The 21,692-nt window shown below is 36.4% G+C and overlaps 1 protein-coding gene across 9 annotated transcripts; it reads right to left on the bottom strand.

Moving 5' to 3' along the window:
* Nucleotides 1-1,419: 1,419 nt before the first annotated feature.
* LOC105032111 (lysine-specific demethylase JMJ28) lies at nt 1,420-20,625 on the bottom strand. 9 transcript variants are annotated; one of them, XM_029260826.2, is made up of 9 exons: nt 20,491-20,625; nt 19,947-20,305; nt 17,185-17,738; nt 16,966-17,102; nt 9,551-9,659; nt 9,306-9,438; nt 9,172-9,235; nt 8,083-8,759; nt 2,119-2,285 (listed from the first exon to the last, which is right to left on the bottom strand). In XM_029260826.2, the coding sequence occupies exons 3-8, from the start codon at nt 17,716-17,718 to the stop codon at nt 8,273-8,275; spliced, it is 1,464 nt and encodes a 487-aa protein (XP_029116659.2). In that variant the 5' UTR covers nt 17,719-17,738; nt 19,947-20,305; nt 20,491-20,625; the 3' UTR covers nt 2,119-2,285; nt 8,083-8,272. The 9 variants fall into 9 exon arrangements, with proteins under 9 accessions (XP_073108491.1, XP_073108493.1, XP_029116659.2 ...); XM_029260834.2 differs by lacking the exons at nt 19,947-20,305; nt 20,491-20,625 and having other exon boundaries at nt 9,306-9,375; nt 17,185-17,865; XM_073252389.1 differs by lacking the exons at nt 2,119-2,285; nt 19,947-20,305; nt 20,491-20,625 and adding an exon at nt 2,292-2,814 and having other exon boundaries at nt 17,185-17,860.
* Nucleotides 20,626-21,692: the final 1,067 nt, after the last annotated feature.

Below are 21,692 nucleotides of genomic sequence, written 5' to 3'. Positions count from 1 at the left end.
CGCACCGCATGATGCAGCACAACGTATTTCTGTGCTAGTATAGCTCGAAGATCAACGGGGTACAATATATTATTACCGTCGCCATAACACTCAAGCCTCTAGCAGAGCGGGGACAGAAAATGATACCATAAAGCTAGATTCTCGTCAGACGGGGAATATTGCAGAGACTGCCTTCGATAACTGGAGAACTACCGTTAATACAAAGATTTGCTACGGTGCCCCAAATCATATTTTAATTTTTTTTATTTTTTATCTACTTTTGATTATCAGATTATTTAAATTTTAATCGGATAAAATATCATGTATAAATATCTTAAAAATTAAAATTATTTTATACTATAATATTTATTTCCTTAAAAAATCTTCTCTTTGACCAGTGGATGGGGGGAGGGGGGAGGGGAGAGGGGTGGAAGGGCCGATTGATAGCATGGGGATGGGACGGAGAGGACAGAGAAGCCTTAGGCTATCGTCCAAGGGGGGTCGAGTTGGCGGTGGTAGCACTGAAGGATGGGGGGGAGGGGGGGGTGTGGGCTAATGGCGATAACACAAAAAAGAGAGAAAGAAGACGGAAGAGAAATAGATGGAGCATGTGAAAAGGATGGGCATGGAGAAAGCATAGATGGGAGGGAAAAAAAATAATAATAATAATAAAATATTATTTTTTAAAAATAATAAAATATATAAAAAATAATAATATATCATATTTTAAATATCTTTTATATTAAAATAATATAAAAAAATACTATAGCAAAACTTTTAATACAAAAAATGCTATCAACTCCTAAATGAACTGCCCAATTTTTGAAAAATGATATACTTTGCCCTGCGATTCATATTCAGCTAGACATTTGGAGAAAAGGATGGAAGATGATGGCAGCGTAGAGAAGCTGCAGGCCACCGTACAAGAAGGCTGCAATAGGGGGAAGGATGGTGGTGCAAAAAAACTACAAACCATCACCCCTTGACGGTGGGGGTGAAGAGAGAGGAAAGGATGAAGGAGGGCTGAGGCATAGAGAGACCACAGACCATCACGAGGGAAGGTGGCACCTTGGTGGCGTGGGGGTGGTGGCGTGGAGAAACTACAAACCGTCACCAAGGAGGAGAGAAGGGGTGTTAGAACAAGAATGAAGGAAAGAGGATAGAGGAGCCTCGGGCCATTGCCCGAGGAGAGTCAGGCTTGTGGTGGTGGTGTGAGGTTGGAGGGGAGGGGGGAGATGGTAGAACAGAGGGGGAAAGAAGACGAAGGAACCATAGGTGGCACCTACGGGCACGAAGAAGACATGGCGGAGAAAAAAAGAAATAATAATAATAAATTATTTTTAAAAAAATAATAAAATATATAAAAAATAATAATAGATCATATCTTAAAAATCTTTCATACTAGAATAATATAAAAAAACACCATAGCAAAACCCTTAATACAAAATGCTATTATGTCATAAATGAATCGCCCAATTTTTGGACAATGATATACTCTGCTCTGCGATTCATATTCTATCCAGCATGAAATCTAGTGTTCCTGCTGGACATTATACAAGGGAAATCTCCTTCCCAGAACATACCCTGCCAGCTTTGTGGTTCACGTCTACCACGAATAATGCGACGGCCAGCACAAATTTTGCATCTCTCAAGTGGGTTCAACGGTGTCTTGTCAGTTGTCTACTAAAGTATGTTGCATCACAACTACGAAAAAAACTGTTCTACTAATGAGGCAACCACTTGCAACTTTGGAATTTTTTGTCGCTAAGATTATATTCCACTCATAAAAATTCTGCCACATTCTGCCCGTTTGGATCCACCCAGGGGCGCGGATCTTCTTTCCTTCTGTGCGCGCACATGCGTGCAGGTGGACAGGAAGGCGCGTGCATGCACGTTGTTTAGTTTCCCTTTTTACTTGCAAGATCGCTTAGTCATCTGATACCAGTCGCCAGCTCTTAATTGTACAGCTACAAACTGATGCATGCCCTATTTCTAAAGAAAGCAGCCGCAATAGTCCATAGATTCATTTCATGCAGAGAGAGTACGCTAAACTTAAAATAGCATCATATACAAATACTGCATGAACTAAAAATCTGCACTAGAAGAGTTCCTGCATTTCTCAGAAACAGACGGAAAATCTGGAGAACTATGTACCCGGAATTTTGATTATATCGGTGAACGAGTGCATCTGAAGTGATAAATTAAAATTGCCTGTCAGCAACAAAAGGAATAACATATCCATGAAGCATGGGGACAGATGAAAAACTACATTCTCACAGCTATTGCCCCCAGATTTACCTCCAATCCTGAAGCAACAGAAATTTCACAATGCAAGAGAAAGGAATCACTTAACATAGTTCAACTTGAAATATATTAGAAATATTAAGTTTTGCAGGAAACTAAATTAGTTGACAAACTCAGCAATGTCTACCAAAGCAACCTATAGAAAAAAAAACGTGTGGAGCTAATTTATCATAGTCATTATCTGTAACCGTGTCACCAGTGAGGAAATGATCATCTATGACAATGTTCAATTATACGGCAACAATAATGAACAAATAATACCATTAAGTTCTGTTGGAAAACAAAAGGCAGAATGATGATTGAGTTGTCCAAAACATACAGCACATAATGAAAAACAAATGTCATGTAGAATGCTGGTAGATCACGTTATTTAGCATAAGAAATTTCGGGCTTTCAACACCAAGATCATTCAGAATTATCCTAATTTATCAACATTTATAAATCATCTATGTGATACTCAACTAGAAGGCATCCCAGATATTTAGTTCATCAACAAAATTGGCATACATATATATATCAGCCATATACCACCTACAAGACAACAATGAAAGATAATTAAAAGCTTTTCCATATAATAATGTAAAAATCACAGAAGAATGTTTATTTGTGCATCTAGACTCTAAGATCCTATAAAAGTATGACCTCAATAAGATGATGCTTGATCAGAATGAATAATAATGCAAATATGATAAAAGACATAAGTTATACATCTAAAATGTAAAGTCTTCTTAAAGTATGCTTTCACCATGACACTGCTTGATAAATTTGGATATTATATGAACCTAGGAGCAACTTGCAGGATGGTCGGTTTAAAGTCAATGATTGGGATCCATACTGTTATACTAAACAACAAGGAGAGAGAAAATGGGAGGGGAGTGAAGAAATTCTATTCTTCTTTTATCAGAAAAAAGAGAGAAAAAGAGAAAATTCCGCCGCATATGATTTCCAAATCTGTTTTTTGTCCTTCTCCACATCTCATGGCATGAACAGCTTCCATCCCCTCCCCCTCCTCCAACTCAACTAAAAAAAAAAAAAAAAAATTCCACCTCTGCTTTTAAATTTTAATTTTTATTAAAAAAGAAAACAGAAACATGCTTGAATAACCCTGCCTCTCTCTCTCTCTCCACATCTTTTTTCCCACCCACATCTGATCTCTAACGCAAAATAAGAATCATTAAAATTACTTTCACGGAATTCCCCACCCCCCCCCCACCCCCCAACACCAACAACAAGTTGAGAGTAGATAGCCCATAAAATTTTAAAAAATTTAACACTTCTAAAATTGTTAGAAGCCCACCAAAATTACGATAGTCAACTCATAAAAAATAAAGATTTTACCTCCATGTTTACCATAAACAACAAATAAAACGTCCAAAAATAAAATATCACTACAGCCTGTTTAAAATACCTTACAGAAGACAACTCACAAAGATTTTAAAACTTCTAAAACTGAGAAGGCTGGAAATCTCTCTCTGCTCTCCCAACCAAAATTGTAAAATTTCTAAATATTATGAAAAGCTCTCTCCCACAACTTTGCCCAATAGAAAATGATGACACCCAATGAAGAAAAAAAAAGAAAGAAACACAGAATCACACCTACACATACATCCCTTCATTTCTTTCTACATGAAAGTATTTTATTACTTCCATCATGGGACTTTTGTTATATAGTATTTTCTTATTTATGACTTGTTTTTGTTCATAAATATTGAAGGTATCTTGGCAGACATACTACTTTTAAGCATCTCGAGCGAAAACCATCCACTCACAATATCACTCTCGAGACAGATTTCCAAGTTTTTTTTTAAAAAAAAAAACCTATAAGATCATTATTTACTAAAAAGTTCTTTTTGCTCACTTCATTGATGTTATATCTGTGCATATTACTATAATTTTATGCTCATTTACTTCATTAGGCTTTATCTTCCTCCAATCTAATTCTATCGATTTTTTTTTCTTAATATTTTTTAAAAAATTTCTTATTTCCTTTAGTTGTCAATTTTAAAGGCATCTTAGCAGAGAAAGCATCCCAAAAGAAAAGCATCAAATCATCAAATCTATCCCAAGATAGATTTACAAGGTAGTGTATAACCTATGAGTTAATTATATCCATACATTTTATTGCAGAAATTTTCTGGTTACTTGATTTGTGATCCTTTGTCTTCTTCACAACCTAATTTTATCACTCATCTTTTTTCTTTTTGTGTTGGTTTCTATTATCAACCTTATAATTTGCACTTGCATTGAGAGCCATCCCCTTACATCAAAATATCTATTTGAGATAGATCTACAGGATAATTTATTAATTATAATTTCATTATATCTATGCATTTGTTACAAAATCTTGTTATTGTCATGTTCATACCTTAATTCTATGTACTTAGATGGTTTTTCCAAACATTTCTACTGTATTTGCAATATCTTTCATGCTTTTACTCATGCTTTGACTTGATCAAATATCGGTTAATTTTTTCTTATTTTCCTGATTATCTATCCAAACATTATCCTCCAAGCATTTGAGGTAAGTATGTATGCTCTCTTGATAATTAATGAGTCATTCTACTTATGACAAGCATGTTTAGATCCATTTCATTATGAAGTCATCATCTGATGCATACGCATGTACAAAAGCAAGCACACATGCATATGCACATATAATTTGTCTTGCATATGTATAAAATGCATTTTGTGGGTGCCATTATTTCGACATCTCACTTGACATATGAACACATTTAAAAGTTTTATGTTCATTTTGTTTGCATACTTTCAAATTAGTCATGCTAGTCACATATATCTTATCTAAACTTTGTATGCATCTGCCATCTTTCTAAGACTTCCATATGACAATAAGAAAAATCAGCCAATATATAGATATTCTAATTTAATTTGGACATCTTAACAATGGAAATGGGAGGTTAAAAAAGAAAAAATAAATAAATTCCATGGATGCATAAAATCAACAAGAAAAAATTGGTTTAGAGACAAACAAATCCTAAGCATTGCAAATTCTGTTGATTAATAAACCTGAAGAATCTTCCCTAAAAAACACTCAGGCAATCTAAAAACTCATGCAGATGTGTATTTTCAGTATTTGAGTAACTTGAAATCCACAACCTAAGTTTAATTAAATTCAAATATCTTGATTCCCCCATCGATCGGATCAATAATGTATGGAAATTAAGAATCAATTAGTATTTACAAAATAATCATGATAAAACTATAGCTATTGCTTTTTTATAAGATAGGTAACTAGAGAGATGATTTGATTAGTTTTGATTAGAATTTTTCCAATATTGATTGGTTTTAACTACAGTACCAAAAATCTATGATTTAAAATTTATTTGTAATTTATGAACCAATCCGAAACAACCCGATTTAGATTAGGTCAGGTTTAGGTTGTTTGTACTAGTTATTTGTTCTGTTGAAACAGCAAAAATTGTGAACCAATTGGGGTTCAACTATTCATATTGGTTTGATTGTGGCCCAAAACTTATGAAGTGAATGGAATTTGAAAAATCGTGAACTACTTATTGCTTTCTTTTCATGCTTAAAAAATTGACCCACGTCTTGAATACGTCAGGTTACAATGTTTGTACCATCTATTTGTTCCATTACAGTACCAGAAGCCCAGAACCAATTGGGGTTACCAAAAAAAAATGAAAGATTTATTTGTTTCAATATTTGGGTAATCTGAGAACAAATATAAACCAATCTAAGTCATGATTGGTTCTGTTAGGCTGGTTCAACTGTTCATCATTTCATTTGTGGCCTAAAAATTATGAAGTGGACATAATTAAATGAAAAATCAAGATCAGTTTACCGCAATATTTTTTTATTTTTATTTTTGGGTAACACAAGAACCAATTCAAGAAAATCCAACTCTGAATTGGGTTGGGTTACTTTAGTTCCATTGCTCAAACCTGAGAACCAATTCAAGAAAAACGTCAATCTTGATAGGTTTGTGTCAACCAAATAAACCAGCCTAGTCTAGTTTATGGCTTTATATAAACTACTTGGTATATGCTTGATAACTGTAAATCTGTAATAATGTTTTTTGGGTGGTGTAACCATTCAGAATATTAGTTTTGTTGTCTGCTAATTGGTGATCTGACATATTTCAAATGGTTTGTTAATGCATGAGAACTTTTTTTGTTTGAAAATCAAATGATATTGTGGTGATTGCTAATGGGATTCCTAATGTATTTGAAATTGTGGATTTGCTAATCTATTCTTCTAAATGTGTTAATTTACTTCCAATGAATCGCACAGGTATTTTCCTTGCAATTAACTAAATGAGAGCAATATAGCCAAAATATGTCCTTGTTGCTTGTATACAAGAGAATCACATGTACTAAATACAAATATGATGCATGCACACATGTACGCAACTCATGAACACACTACAACAACAACATTTGTTAGATGGGGAGTTAGACCTGATAGAAGTAGGCGTCAGTGTGGGTCTTGATGACAAAAACTACAAAATCAATATGCTTGGAGTAAAGCAGAAGATTACCAGCAATGTAGCATTGCCTGCTAGAGAAAGTATTGGCCTTTGTAATTAAGGTAGCAACTAAACCTTCACAATCGAAGGTTGTAAAACTAGATATTCCTAGCAACTCATGTGATAAGTAAAAGGCCACATCTTGAATCTTACCAGTCAAGGATGAGATAAGATTAGTTATAAGCATCACTAGCTCAATTAAGATGAACAGAAATAAGAGATCAAAATATGATGAAATGAATCAACTCTAATATTTATTGAAAACTAGAATATATAGCAAGTGGATATGCAGGCAACAGATTGTTAGTAGGCTTAGAGCACTGACATATTGAATATACCATGTAATATTTTTGAAAAGGCTCATTATCAGTAAGATGCAGCATGTTGTTTCATTATGATATGCAGCTGATCAAATTGAGGGTGTGTTTCAACAAGTACCATAAGAGCATATGAATCCAAGCACAAATATTCAAACTGAAATCCTTCTAAAATTGATCGACAATCTCGCCTTAAGGAGGCAGTAAAGGAATCATAATCACAAATAACGAACATCAAGTTGCCATAATTAGATGTTGATGTTGTTGGAATAATATTCAGTACAAACTAAATCAATTTAGCTCAGAGCATAGATCGAATACAATCTGCTGCAGTACCTAAACTAGATACAGGGAAGCTGTTTAACCCATAGAATAGATAACAAAGATGAACAATTGGATGGATACTGAAGACTAGGAGAAGGAAACACAAAAAAGTTCCTTGTAGCATGGAAGATTTGAAGTAGATGCCAATTGTTACATTTAGCATGCAAGAATATTGAATTCTATTAAAAGTTCTTAAAATCCCATTATAAGCATATAAAGTCACAAACAGAATGAGTAACAGACTCCCATGCAGCACTGGACAATATACATGGTCGATTATATTATGAGACCAACATGGACAGTGCAATCAACAATCATGCATACATATGTGCCTAGAAAGTTTATGTAAATGGTCCTTAAATACACAACCATTGCATAAAGCATATTTATCGCATAAAATAAGAATTTCACCACCTCTGATAATGCTTGAAATTTCATGTAGAAATTCTGATATAGTAAACTGAATCCAGCTTAAAGAAACCATCAATGATTAGGTCAAAGATACTAATAGTTATTAAAGACCAAGTCCAAGGCTAGCACAACATCTACTATTAGTTTGTGTAATCCAAATTAGGGAAGCCAAAATTCAAATAAGAAACTAATAGAAGTTGAGTGAAGCAACATATAATGCCATCTGCTATAAGTGCTTCTTACCAATCACGTCAACCAATCTGAGCAATCAGCAGCTTTTGCATTTTTACTAGCATTGTTAACTGATTTTCAAGAAAACTATGGAACTTGGGCAGTTCATGTTAGCTGTACTTTGAAGAACGCAAGGAACATCCTTTGTTCCAATTTGAGATCTTCATGCATGCAATTTGTGTCACATAATCACCACTGAGGCCTATGTGGCCAAGGCTTCTTGTAGACTTATATTAAATTGCCGAAGTTTGTCATTCATTTTAATGCGAGAACAGTGAGAGGAAACTTCTAGCTTATCAGGATACTTATAACCATTGGCAATTTGTTCTGCACTTATATCCAGTTCCTCAGACCACTTGAATGGCAACATGAAGACCAAATTCATAAGACCGTCACCGCAGCCACCAAGTTCTTTGGATGGACAAGAAATATTGCCCTCATTATTTTCAGATTTCCATTCAGGTAATAATAGTTTAGTTGACAAAGATGAGATATCAGGAGGCATTCTATTGGAGAGATTTTGCTTCGATCCATTACGTGCCTTGCCAGCATGCTTGTAGGATTTCCTCTTGTTGTGATATTTAAGTAGACTTCCCCCACGTATCTCTTGACAACAACTTAAGCAAAGTTTATAAGGACACTTGGAGCAGCTTCTAAGAAAATCAATGATTGAGTTCTTGCAGTTATTGCTGTTCCAAAAATCAACATTACATTAGATCATAATCACAATTCACAAGTCAATATTAACAACTGATTTAGCAAAAAACAAAATCAACAAATCTAGAAAACAATTAGGTGAGTTAGGTGATAAATCAAGAGAGTGATGAAGTTTAAGATAGATGAAGAAAAGTATATTAAAAACATCGAAATTAAGTCAAGATAAATTTCAAATTTCTTCTCAATTTTGGGGAAAGTAAAAGAATTCACAAAAGCTAAAAAAAAAAACTAGACAACAGATATCTCAGAACTTTCAATGAAGAAGAGCCGATGTTGAAAAATTAAGGAAATATTCAGAGAATTATGTTCCTAGAAATGAACATTAGCATGTAAAAGTTTAGCGCGATCTTGATAAGCACATGCCTTTCAAGTTGTTAAATTTACCAGTTAAGTAGCTCATCAGGGCCACGTTCTGCCACTTGAATCTGAACACCTGATAATCTTCTTCCTAGTTTGAATGAATGACATCAAAAATCAAATTAAGCAACAAAACAGGTAGCTATTAACTGCACACAAACCTTGGTTGTTTGCCTCAATTTCCAGCTCAGTTTTCTGTTCTTGGCTGATCTGCTTTAGTACGGGGAGCAGCTGATCAATTAAGTAGTAGGCATATTTAATTTGGATGAAGTTAGTTTGACCAGTTGAAAATTTCTGAAGATAAAAAAATGGAGATCTGCATAAATTACCAGTGTTGATAGAGCAAAGAAAGGCTGCCACAGAGCAAAAAGAACATTAAATGTAAAAGAGCTAGCAATTAAGCTACCTTACACCCACCAGCTTTAGCTCCAGCAAGCATGCATGTTTTGCAATCACAATAGCCACGACAGATTGGACAAGATACCTTTACTTCCACCTCAGACATCTCAGAGTACCTGATAATGTTAAATATCCTAATTAATGAACTCACAAAAAATACTCTCTAAAAAAAAAATCAGTAAATATGAAACAACCACCAGGAGTAAATTCCAGTTCCATACTCAAAACTACAAATGCAACAATAGAACAGTTTTAATTACAGTCGTATCATATACCTCCATTACAATGCATGTATAACAACAACTATAACAGATATACAACCTATGTCATCTATGTGCTTCAAGTGTACCTGCTCTACATTCCGAAATCACTTACTTGCACCATTTCCTTCAGGTCAAACAAAATTAACAGCAAACTAAGCCTTTAAACCAGTAGCACAAAGAGCGAAACAAAAGGAGACCATTTTCTGGTGCAGCCTACCATCAGAAAGGAAAAGATGTGTTGCCAGCATTTCTTTGAGCTCAAAAGAAGCCCTGAACACAGGAAATTCTAGGTGATATCATCAGATCATTGCAGGTTATCGAGTTGTTTCAGCTAAGTCTCAAATTTAGTTTAGATTGGGAGAACATTTATATCTGGCCAGCTATCAATGGCTTTTCCTTCCTCTTCTTCCCCTTTCTAAAGACTTCATTGTATGTTGGTCTTTAATTATTTAATACTGTCATAGTCCTAATAAAACCGAAACTAGGAAGAAATGTAGCAGACTCTCTTAGGAAACAGCCATGAATGTGGAAAAGGAATTGGATATTAGGATTTTTTCGATAAAATCAAGGTTTAAAATATTGTGACATGGCCCCCTATCATTCATGTAATGGTCCAGTACAAGGCATAGTATGCCCCCATCTACTCATGGTTCGCCAAACTGGACAATGTGCATGTTTAGATATGGACAATAAGGTGCATGGTAAGGAGTCAAGATGATATGGCATAGAAGAAACCTCAAACCTTGATTAAAATGGACCCTCCTCCTTGCAAGATTCTTCTTGTCCTTCTGTACATTTCTCCTCCAGTCCCTTTTATCATGCTTTTAGTCGATGTTCACTCTAGTCATTCAATCCTTGAACCAGATCTCTCTAGGTCCAGAAAAGTGACCGACCTAAACCATCATCAGAGTAGCCTCTACCAGCTTGGACCACATTCAGATGCAAAGGTAAAGGGAGGTTGGATGAAGGGGAGATGAATGAATGCTGACATTCTATTATGTTAAAAGCCACATGATGGGTAATAGTTATAGGAAGAAACATAAAAGTTGCTACGGTAGAACAACAAGGGACAGACATGAATGGCTATTGGTACAATAGAAAGCTCAAAGAGTGTCTAATAGGTTGAGCCAGAATTAAAATGTCTCTGCAGCAGGTCAGATGGATAGGGAAGAAGACTACTGCCACTACAGCCCAAGTTAACATGAAACCTGTGAGAAAAAAAAGAAGGAATTGTGGAACCAATAGTCCTAAGCCAAAAATGGACATATGACAAGCCCCTCTGGTTGCCAAAAATCGTGACTCCATCTCCTCCCTGCAGACAAATTTTGCTGCTGCATTTGGTATAAATTATAAATCCATCATCATGCATATTGTAAAATAATCACAATGGCAAGCCAATGAAGCTAAAAATTGAGAGCATCCACATTAGTTACATGCGCAGGTTCCTTCTATGAACATGGGTTTGAACACAAGGACTTGATGAAGATCAAGTGTCTTTAGATGTCATATATGATCACCATATAACTTAGCAAAACTAATGAGTTTCTATTGCAGTCATTGATGAGTACCCAAGATTCCATTGTCCAGGATGCAAGGAAATTTTTTTCATGTTGCGGAAACCATAACCTTACAATATAACACACCAAGATGATGGAACCATAAAACAACTCTTACTGTTGCTCCATAAACCCAAAATAACACATCTACAGTGATCCAACCAGTCAAAAATTGGTACAGTAATCTGGCAAAAGAAGTTCTTGGATTCAAAATGATCAAGCAGCAAGCCTCGAAATAAGGGTGGTAATGTGCTGACTTTGGTCAAGTATTTTATCAAGGATATAAATATTAAAAAATTACTTTATTGTTTAAGGCAGTCTGCAGAAGCTTGATTTGAGAACCTTAATAAGGTGATTTTATTATACAGATTCAGCAGATTTCATCTGAACCACTCAATGTCTCTAAACATAGTTATCTTGGTCATGACATGCTCGGACTAGAGGTTGATGATATAGTGCTAATTAAGAGTGATACTAAAGGAATAGAAAGGTTGAAATTTTTTGACAAACTTGGATGATATTTTCCTAGCGGCGAAGGAAAGGTTCAACCAAAATTAAGATATCCATGTCAAAGGAAAATTGCGATGAAGGAAAAAGATCCAAACCAACTGACAATCCCATAATACAAAGTCAATAAATGACCAAAAGGAACCTCCAAAGGACATTGAAATGCATCAGAAAGTGGTGAAAGTGTTACCTATTATACTACTACATGACCTCATATTTCATTTGCCAACAATGTTGGATATCCAGTTCTCTTAGAAAATCACATCTTAATGCAGTAGTATTTTTCATTACTCTGATGAAAATCTAAGTGGAGCAACAATTCATAAAAAGCATCATCACATACAGTAGTTAAAGTCTTCTAAGCAAATTGGGCTGGATTTTATATAGAACAAGGATTTACCATAAAACAGTCCATGTTGGTCACAATCTGGTCAACATGAAAACTGAGAAGCAGAATTTGGTAACATAGGTCCAGTGCAAGAGCAAAATATTGAGCTGTTGCATGTACACAGCATGAACAATTGTAGCTGAAGCAGCATTACGAGAACACTCCAAATTTTGTGTTTTTGGGCATGCTGGACACCTAGGACACTTCACAACACTCTTTGACAATTCGTAACATCAAATTATGCTGCCATGATCATTATATGTCTACTCTTGGCACTTCTACAAATAAGTTTCTTATATTCCTACATCAATACATATCAATAAATACATATATAAGAAATAAACATGTTGCCATGTCCAATTTTTAGAAGTTCCCTATCTTCAGAACACGTGGACTCTTGAATCCCAAGTCATGCTTCCAGCTGACACTGGGCCGAAGTTAAAATTCTCATAGGTAAAATCTCCAATGTGGTATAACTCCATCAAGAACTAAGATCAAAAATCTTGATTACAAGGTTGGTTTTTGCCAAGAAATAGAAGTTTTGATTTCCACAATTACAGTGCTTTGACCTCCAATTTTGCAGTTTTGCCCTCCCCCACCCAAAAAGAAAAGATAAGATAAGACAAGAAATCCAAGAAAGCAAGTTAGACATCATTACATAGCATGTTATGGTGTTTAGGATCATTGGGTACATTAATTTGATTCACATAGAAAAGATTAATATATTCACATCATTTTAATATAGTATTGTTTCCCTGCTTGATGATAAACTTCCACAGTGGGACCTACATGTTGACAAGATTCAGATTATAAAATAGCCAAACCTATGTTTCCTTTAAACACAAGAACTCTTATTTCTCTCGAAATGCGGAATCATGATGCTTCCAAGTCTTCCAAAAAAAAAGCAAAATCTTAGTTTCACATTGATAACAATGCTTTTAAAAATTTGAAAATATTAAAAATTGTTGGAAGAATAAGCATACGTTACCCATGCATATAATACATTTGGCCCCATGAATCAGTTCAAGCAGAAACAGTGGAAACTCAGAAACCACCCATGTTTTGAACTACCTTCAATCATAATTGAAACATGGAGTTTTGGAGTGTTTCTCAAAGCTTTTTAACATGCTATCTCTGCTATATTGGTTTTTCCAAGTAACTTTCTTGATGAAGGATCTAATTACATACATGTTTGAGCAAAGCGGCCTATTCTGCATAAAGCAACGTATTCTATCTAATAGTTAAGTTTTATACCACCTGCCCAAATTTCCATCAGTGTTATCATCATTTGAAACCAGAAAAGTAGTGCCCGATCCGTTAATGCTAAAAAGTTTGATAGTGTACAAAATTAAAGTTGACCACAAGTCCAGGTAATATAAAGAAAGATGCAAATTTAATTGAAACCTGGTTCTTTTCCTTTTACCATCACCATCACATGAACATTAGACCATTTGGGCAGTCATCTAGAGACTCAAAAGAAATATCGACTACTACCATACAACAATTGGATTTTGCATGGTAGCATAATGGCCCACAACTGTCCCACCCATCGTATGACTACTACCATGCAGGAAAAATAAAGAGCACGAATTATAGCAGAAATATACATTGTTGGTGACTCTTAGAAGGGCAACACTTTATCATTTGGAGTAGTATATTGGAGAAATAAAAGCTTTAGGTGCTACTGATAGTGCAGTTTTTTTTCCATCATTGGTTTCTTCTTTTAAAGGCATTGCTACGACCTCACAGCTAACAATGTAAGCATCACACATTTAGTCTATTAAGAAATTCGTTAAGAGTTAGGTGGAACGATACTAAGTTAGTCCAATGTTAAGACATGAATATGTGGGATCATATTATCTACCCTCTGCAATCTATATGAATATAAACACATCAAAGGACGATATGGGATTCAAAACAGATGATTTGGTCAAGAAGAGTTACAATTATCAGACTGATCCTATGTAAGAGAGAATTTTATTTGACTCTTAACAAATTCAAAATCATGTAGCTAATTACCATATGAGATTAGTGACATTTAATTGGAATAGTTTAATTAAGCACTAAAACTAGAGAAGACAAAGGAACAACAGAAGTTACATGTAATGCTTAAAAAGAAGAAAAGTGCAAGCGAGGAACAAAGGAGCAATCTTGTCATTTAGGCAGGTTGTGGACAAGCTTTAGGAGCAAAGCTACCACATTCAAGACTCAATCGAGTTGTAAAACTTTACTCACAAAGCTTGTGACTCTATTGTTGCCTTCAACTTCAACACCATTAACTCCTGCCACTATCTCCGACCTCTAAGGATGATGAGGGGTTTATTCTACTGATGCTGAAAAAAGGTAGCTATTTCATAACAGAAGATGAATTCAAATAAAAAAAGATATGATATTCAACTGCAAGATGGAAAAGCATGTGTTCCCCCACTCCATTTTTAATTTAGCAGGCACTAAATTGACCAAATAGGAAAGGCTCTGATCTAAGGGGATCGTCTAACCTGTCATGGACCAATCTTGCCCTTGTGCAGGTCTGGACAAGTTTCAAGAACAAAATCCATTATATTTAGGACCCAATCAAGTGCTGAAACTTTATAAAAGCAATAACTTTTAATCTGGAAGAATTTAATGATGTGGCTAGAGGAAAAATAGATGAAGAAACGAAGATTTAGCTTCTGTTCAAATCTAAACATTTGTAAAATACTTTTATCATTTGTAATTTGTATACTTTTTTAATTAGGAAAGAGATCCAATCTAATTTCACCCAAACTTCACTAACATAAAAAAAGGGGGGAAGTTTTCATCATCCTCTAACTATAAGAGGAATCTAACTCGATTAAAATAAGTGTACTTCTATAGAATAGTAGAGAACTTGCAAACTCTGCTCTTTTAACTAAAAGAAGAATCTGACTCAAATAAGGAGGAGATCACTAGTATAAATAAAGGGCATATACCCTGATTTTGGAGAGCATGAATACAGAAAGCGAAAGCAAAAAGCATCAGCTCAACTTTGCACCACTAGAACCCAACAATAGGAGTGAAAACAAAGAGCATAGACTTTAGTTTTAATCCGTGCAATGTACCACAATATATGGATCATGAAAAATTCATGAAAGTAAAGATATTAGAACCCCACTTTCTAAAATTCCTATTTTTTATTATTTTATTTGAGAGAATCAAGTTAAGCGGTTAAAAGAAGTCCTTTTCCCCAACCATATCAAAGTAATAGTGGATAATAGAAATGATGATTAGTGGATAATAGAAATGATGATTAGTGACTAAAATAGACTAGCAAAATCATCGGCAGCTCAATCTTTTTATGGGCCATAAGTGGTGGTGATAAAAGCAAACAACACCAGAACAACCATTTTTTGTATAGGTTCCAAATCTTTAAGATACTGATTGTCCTAGTAAGATATGTTAAGGGTGGAATCAAAAACAAGAGACACCTGAGTCTGATATACACATAAGCTGGTTCCAAAAACCTTAAAAATTCAAATTTTGCATGGAATGTTTGGGAAGAGAGATATTCTAATGAAGAGTTCATGATCCAATTTATATGGACATATGTTCCAACACCATGAGCAGCCCAAATTTTACAATATATGCCTTCCAAAATTTACATTCATACAAATCTTGAGACCTTAACCAAATCAAGTTTAGTATAGAAAGCACAAGAAGCATAGAAAGATTGGGTGGAGAAAAATTAGTATCAAGTCAATTTTCGGCCTGGTTTAAGGCAAGATGGCCCATGTGTTCCAGTTTGCAGCAAAGCATTTTTGTTAGAGATAGACTGACCTACAAATGTATGAATCCATAAACTCCATCTAATGCTATAGAGGGGTTGTAACAAAGTGTTTGTTGAGCAAGGGAAACTAAAAAGTAGAAGGCTATATAATGCAAAAAACTATAGAGAAGACTCATACTCAAGTAACAAAAGCCATACCTTTTAACTGCTAAGGCTTGGATAATGACTGATTGATTGCTAGCAGAAACATTAGGTCTGGCCTCTGTGAGAAGACTATGAATATGGGCCAATATTTAAATTTTGCAACCTGTGACAGTTGATTTAGAAAAGCATGGATTGTAATTGCAATAACCATTAAAATATAGAAAGGAATTTATTAGCTGCAGTTGCAGAGTGATGCAGCTTTTACACTGTGGATATTTATTTTTACCCAGAAATAATGACTTGGAAGTTTCTGTGGGCCTACATAAATCAAACAAACGTTACTTTAGAAAATCCCATTGCATAGGCATAGTGAGGCCATAGGCCGTCATTGATAGCCCACTAATTAAATGATCATCTGATGATCAGCAGGGAATCTTTTTAAATTTGTTCTTTCCCCATGCACATTCATTTATCAGAAATTGAGAGATGATCTTTTGTTTGTAGGGTTGCTGGGCTAAGCATATCTAACACCTACACTGAATCAGATGAATGGCATTGGAATTCCAGTGACCAATGCAAACTTGTTTAGGTATAGGTTTTTCTGTAATTATATTGTAGCCATGCCTCAGCAAAGACTTTAATTTAGTCGTTACTAGCATTAGTGATGGGGTAACTCAGATAAGTGTCAAAATTAGAAAAGCAACCAATTATTGAGCATTGGCGCATAGTATTAGCAACAATTATTGGAGTAAAATATCCTATCAACCAAAGAAAGGAAGTTCAAGAGTCTATAACAGAGAGGGTGGGTTATAGTCAAACCATTTCTTGACGCAACTCGAGCAGAAGGACTCCTTCAGGCAACTCGAGCACCGGACCATACGAACTGCCTTACTCTCCCCGCATCTATGGCAAATCCTCTTTCGTCCCCTCCCCAAACCCTTACCGCAAGGAAATTTCTACACATAGAAAAAGGAAGAAACTTTACATAGAAATGTAAGGAAGTAAGAGATTCAAGAAAGCATACAAAAAGAAATCGACCTTCAGCGGTCCGACTGGGAGTGGCTCCACGTTCTTGGACCGGATGCTCCGCCTCAAGAACGGACCTTGATGAAACCCTAGCTTTTGGACCAAAGGCGGGCCGGCATTGCCGGAAACCCTCGCCGAAGTCAGGGAGATGGTCATCACCCCATTGGGGAGGTCCCTCGTCACCTCCGTCCGCCCCTCGTCCTCCTCCTTCTTCGTCTCCATCTCCTCCCTCCTCTCGATCTGCCGCCTCAGCGCCGCGGCGATCAGCTCCTCCGTCGGCGGGTCCCCCTTCCTCCGCCGCTTCCTCGGCGGCGGGTCGGGCGGCTCCGGCCGAGAGCGAGGGGACCGGCCGGGCTTCCGGCGGGGAGTTGGGGGGGAGTCAACCAGCCCCTTGTGCTTGGCCTGGTTGCGGCGGGCCAGGCGGTAGTGGTGCTCGCAGAAGCTGACCCCAGACATGGCGCGCCTCGGGCAACGCCAATGCCGACCATCGGACCGCCGGCACCGGAGCTCGTCGGGCACGGGCGCGGCCCCGCGCGCACGGCCCATCGAAATCGCCGGAAGACCGCCTAGGGATCAAGAAAACCGCTTTGGGCTGTCTCAGCAAAGAAGTGGAGAGAGAGAGAGAGAGAGAGAGAGAGAGAGAGCTGCTCTTGAAACAGAAAGGACGGAGCGGCGGTTTCCCAAGATAACTTACTGAGGAGAGAGAAATATAGGGGTAGGTCCCTACGGAAAAGAGTCTAGATTTTATACGTGGCTTTTCCGATGAAAATTTATTTAGAAATAAAATAAATTAATCCATAGTAAATAAATTAATTGGGTTTTATTTCTTTATTTCAGAATAAATTACTCCACCAACTTGGATTAACTGGGATAAATGGTTTTGGAAGACCCAAAAAAAAAAAAAAAGTGTACTAGCTTTTCAGAAGATTTAATCCAATTATAATGGGTTATCTGACATTTATTTTGCCTTATTGTATTATTTGCTTTGTAAGACTTACATTTTGCCCAGCAGCAGCCAGAGAGGCAGAATAGTAGAAAAACAGGGGACCGGATATACTTTTTTTTAAATTTATGAGGCCAAGGATGATTGCTGGCGACTGACTCTATCAATAAAAATCTTAATGATCATCTGGTCACTCGTGAGTCATCCATCCCACGCAGTACATAGTGGTTCGCATAATAGTGATTTCCATTTGAGGGCTTGCTCGGAAATTTTTCTCTGACTTTAAATCGGCTTGAGATCCAAAATTTTTTATAGGATCAAGCTTGAGCTCAACCGGAGCTCAATCCAAAGCACAGTTTGAACTTAGCTTGAATCAAGCCAATGCAGATGCAATCCCGAGCTCGATCATAGTAGAGAGTATAATCATGGAGGATGGATGATCTGATGAGAGAGAAAGAAAGATTCTTTTAATGAATTTGAATCTCTTAAAAATTTTTGATAAAAATAAAAAATTGATGAAAATATATCTAAATCTTTTTTTATATACATTATTTTTATTAAGCAATAGTAATGAGATCCACTAGTTTGGATTAAATTTCTCTTTTAATTTGAATAAAAAATATTTTTTTAAAATAGACATGATTAGTGAGAAAAATATAGAGGAACTAAAATCCAAGTAAGTCTCGATTTCTACATTAACTTGCTTAATTTTTTTTCAAATTGAGAGATGTCTAATCAAAATTTTTGCTTAAAAAAAATTAATTTGATTAAATCATTTTAAAATCCAATAATAAAATTTGAATTTCATTCAATATTGCAGTCTCTGAAAGATGACGTCACACATAAAGCTCAAAAAATTATTTGATTTTGAAAAAAAAATGATTTCGAGCGTCAAATGGCCAAATCATGATATCCAAAAATTTGGTACATAATGGATCTTGCAATTGGACTTAGTTCTACTTGTAACATAATTAGTTCAGATAATCCTCCCGCATCAGTGGAATTTTAAGAAAATATGATGGGGGACAAAGTTGAGATAAGGTCGAGAAAAAAAAGATGAGGAGGAGGAGATCATGGTATGGATGGGCAGGGGGAGAGAGAGAAAGAAGAGGATGAAGTAGAGATGAGGCATGGGGCGTGAGGGCAAAGGTGTAAAGCAAAGATGGGGTCAGTGGGGTTGGAAAAGAGCGAGAAGGGATAGAATGAAGATGCGGGGAAAGAGAAATAAAGAGTGAAGAGGGGTGAGAAATGGTCGAGATAAAGGTAGATGGGGTGAGGGACATCCGGACGTGAAAACAATAGAGAGAGAGCATATACGAAGGAAGGAAGGGTGTTGAGGCAGATGGATGATAGGCCAAGCCAGGTCCAACTTCAAGTTAGGTTTTATCCTGAACCCAAACAAGGTCTAGCCTCCTTCACCTTTTGAAAGTTAAAAGCTCCAACTGCTTGTTTTCACCCGAAAGTCAACGCGAGTAGTTGGAGTTAAGAGTCACGTTCTCTCTTTGGGATCATATATACCTCTAAAAATAGCACTTCTCGTGTCAAATACAAGTGCTTCCCCATTAATTTTGATATAGAAATTGTAAGTCAAAAACACTTAGAATTTTGATCATTCGAGAAAAATCTTGGCAAATGCCATTAGCCTTTGGGACAAAAAATTTGATTCTTACCCTACCTCATACTAGATCTCAAGGATATTTATCCGACTTAAATGCCATAATCCACTACTAATATCCTCTTGGGAATGAATATTTGAAGGAAAATGAGGTGGCGCTGACAAATATTGTATTGCAATTCATAAACAAAGAATAGATCCACAGACTGCCATTACCTCCAAATTTGATGAACAAGCTCTATGGCTGCTTCATTCTGCCGATATATCAAAGACATTATCGAATGCAGCGCTGGCGAAATCCTCAACAGTCGCTGCACAGGAGATAGAACTTTTGATGCAGCCAGCGAGATACGGTAATAGGAGCTCATCAACGCTGCACTGGATGATGCTTTTGATTTAGATCTTCAAGCTACACGGTTCCACCTCATTCCTTGGCCCTTCTGTTCATATATATTTGGGAGTTTGGAGCTTTAGGAGTGGGTTGGGTTGTTTTACCAAACAACTGTAGTACAATGAGTTGCCGTTGCCTCAGCGGTCAATGTACTTCCATTTGTACTGCCTCTATGTTTGCTTTCCTGTCGATGACGCGTGGATTTAATCACGACTATAGAAAATTTTGTTTGATAGGCAGAAAAATAAAACAGTCCGCAACACCGAATTTTGTAATCACGGAGATATAAAAAAAAAATGTTCCAGAATTTTTTACTTCCGTGCGTGGCAGCGTAAACATGTACCATACTCGAGGGAGAATTGTACCAACCACGTCGTTATTCCCGAGGGAACGGAATAATACTAGACGCTAAGAATTACGGCGAGTTCCATCACGCCAAATCTTTGCATGTAGGTTGGCTCTCCTCGGATTGGCTTAATCTGAGATACCCTGCCTCCTGCATTCAAATCATGGATAATATTAGACGCTCGGAATTATGACAAATTCCATCACATCAATTTTTTATTTATATTTTTTTTAAAAAAAATAAATTTTTAAAAAAATTAAAAATTATTTTTTAAAAATAAATTTTTGACATATTTAATAGATCATAAAAAAATGACTTATTAAAAAGTGACTTATATTTGATTACGCATTCATTTTTTTCAAAAAATTATATAAAATATCTATTATATTCTTAATAAATATAAGATCATATTTTTTTACTCATAAATTTTATATAAATATTAATATTATATTTATATTAATATAAACATAATATTAATATACTATAATATAATATTAGACAATAATAATTTATTATATTAATATAATACTAATTATTGGTGTAAAAATCCGTCCGCGTCGGAGAAGCTGGAGTCGAGGGAGTCGTGGTCGCCGTCGGGACCTGCAAAGAAAGTCTAAACCGGAGTTGGAGGTGCTCCGACAAGATCCTCCGACGCTCAAGTCAGCTCTCTGCCTCAACAAGAATGGAGTGCTCGAACGAAAATTTTAGCAGAGTTTTGAGATAGAAAAATAGGGATTAGAGAATAACGTATCTGGGGTCCTTTTTTTATAGGCGGAGGGTGCAATAGACTGATAGCGACGTTTGTAACCGTCTGGCAGTGGACCGTTCGGGGCCAGGAGGAGCTTGTTATGAAAAGTAGTGGAGTGGAATCGTGGCCATCACCGTGACCTGCCACGTGGAGTCTGTTGTGGTGAGTGGAGCGGCGTCCGTTGTCATGACTTGCCAGAGAGTGGAGGAGCCACCCGGTATCCATCGCAGGAAGTGGAGCAGAGTCGTGGCCATTATTGTGGTCTGCCAGGGAGTGATGGAGCCGCGCGAAATCCGTCGCAGAGAGTGGAGCAGAGTCGTGGCCGTACTATGGCCTGCCAGGGGGTCCAGACCTGTCGGTTGAAGTTCGGTTGGAGTTCGATCTCCGTAGAAGCCCGGATGGAGATCATTTGTCAAGGAATCTCGACCGAGGCCTGTCTGCAACAGAAATTCGAAAGAAATTCGTCCACAATGAATC

The sequence above is a fragment of the Elaeis guineensis genome, chromosome 2, assembly GCF_000442705.2.
Source record: "Elaeis guineensis isolate ETL-2024a chromosome 2, EG11, whole genome shotgun sequence".
Taxonomy (NCBI): domain Eukaryota; kingdom Viridiplantae; phylum Streptophyta; class Magnoliopsida; order Arecales; family Arecaceae; genus Elaeis; species Elaeis guineensis.
This window is presented reverse-complemented; position numbering and strand designations above follow the sequence as displayed.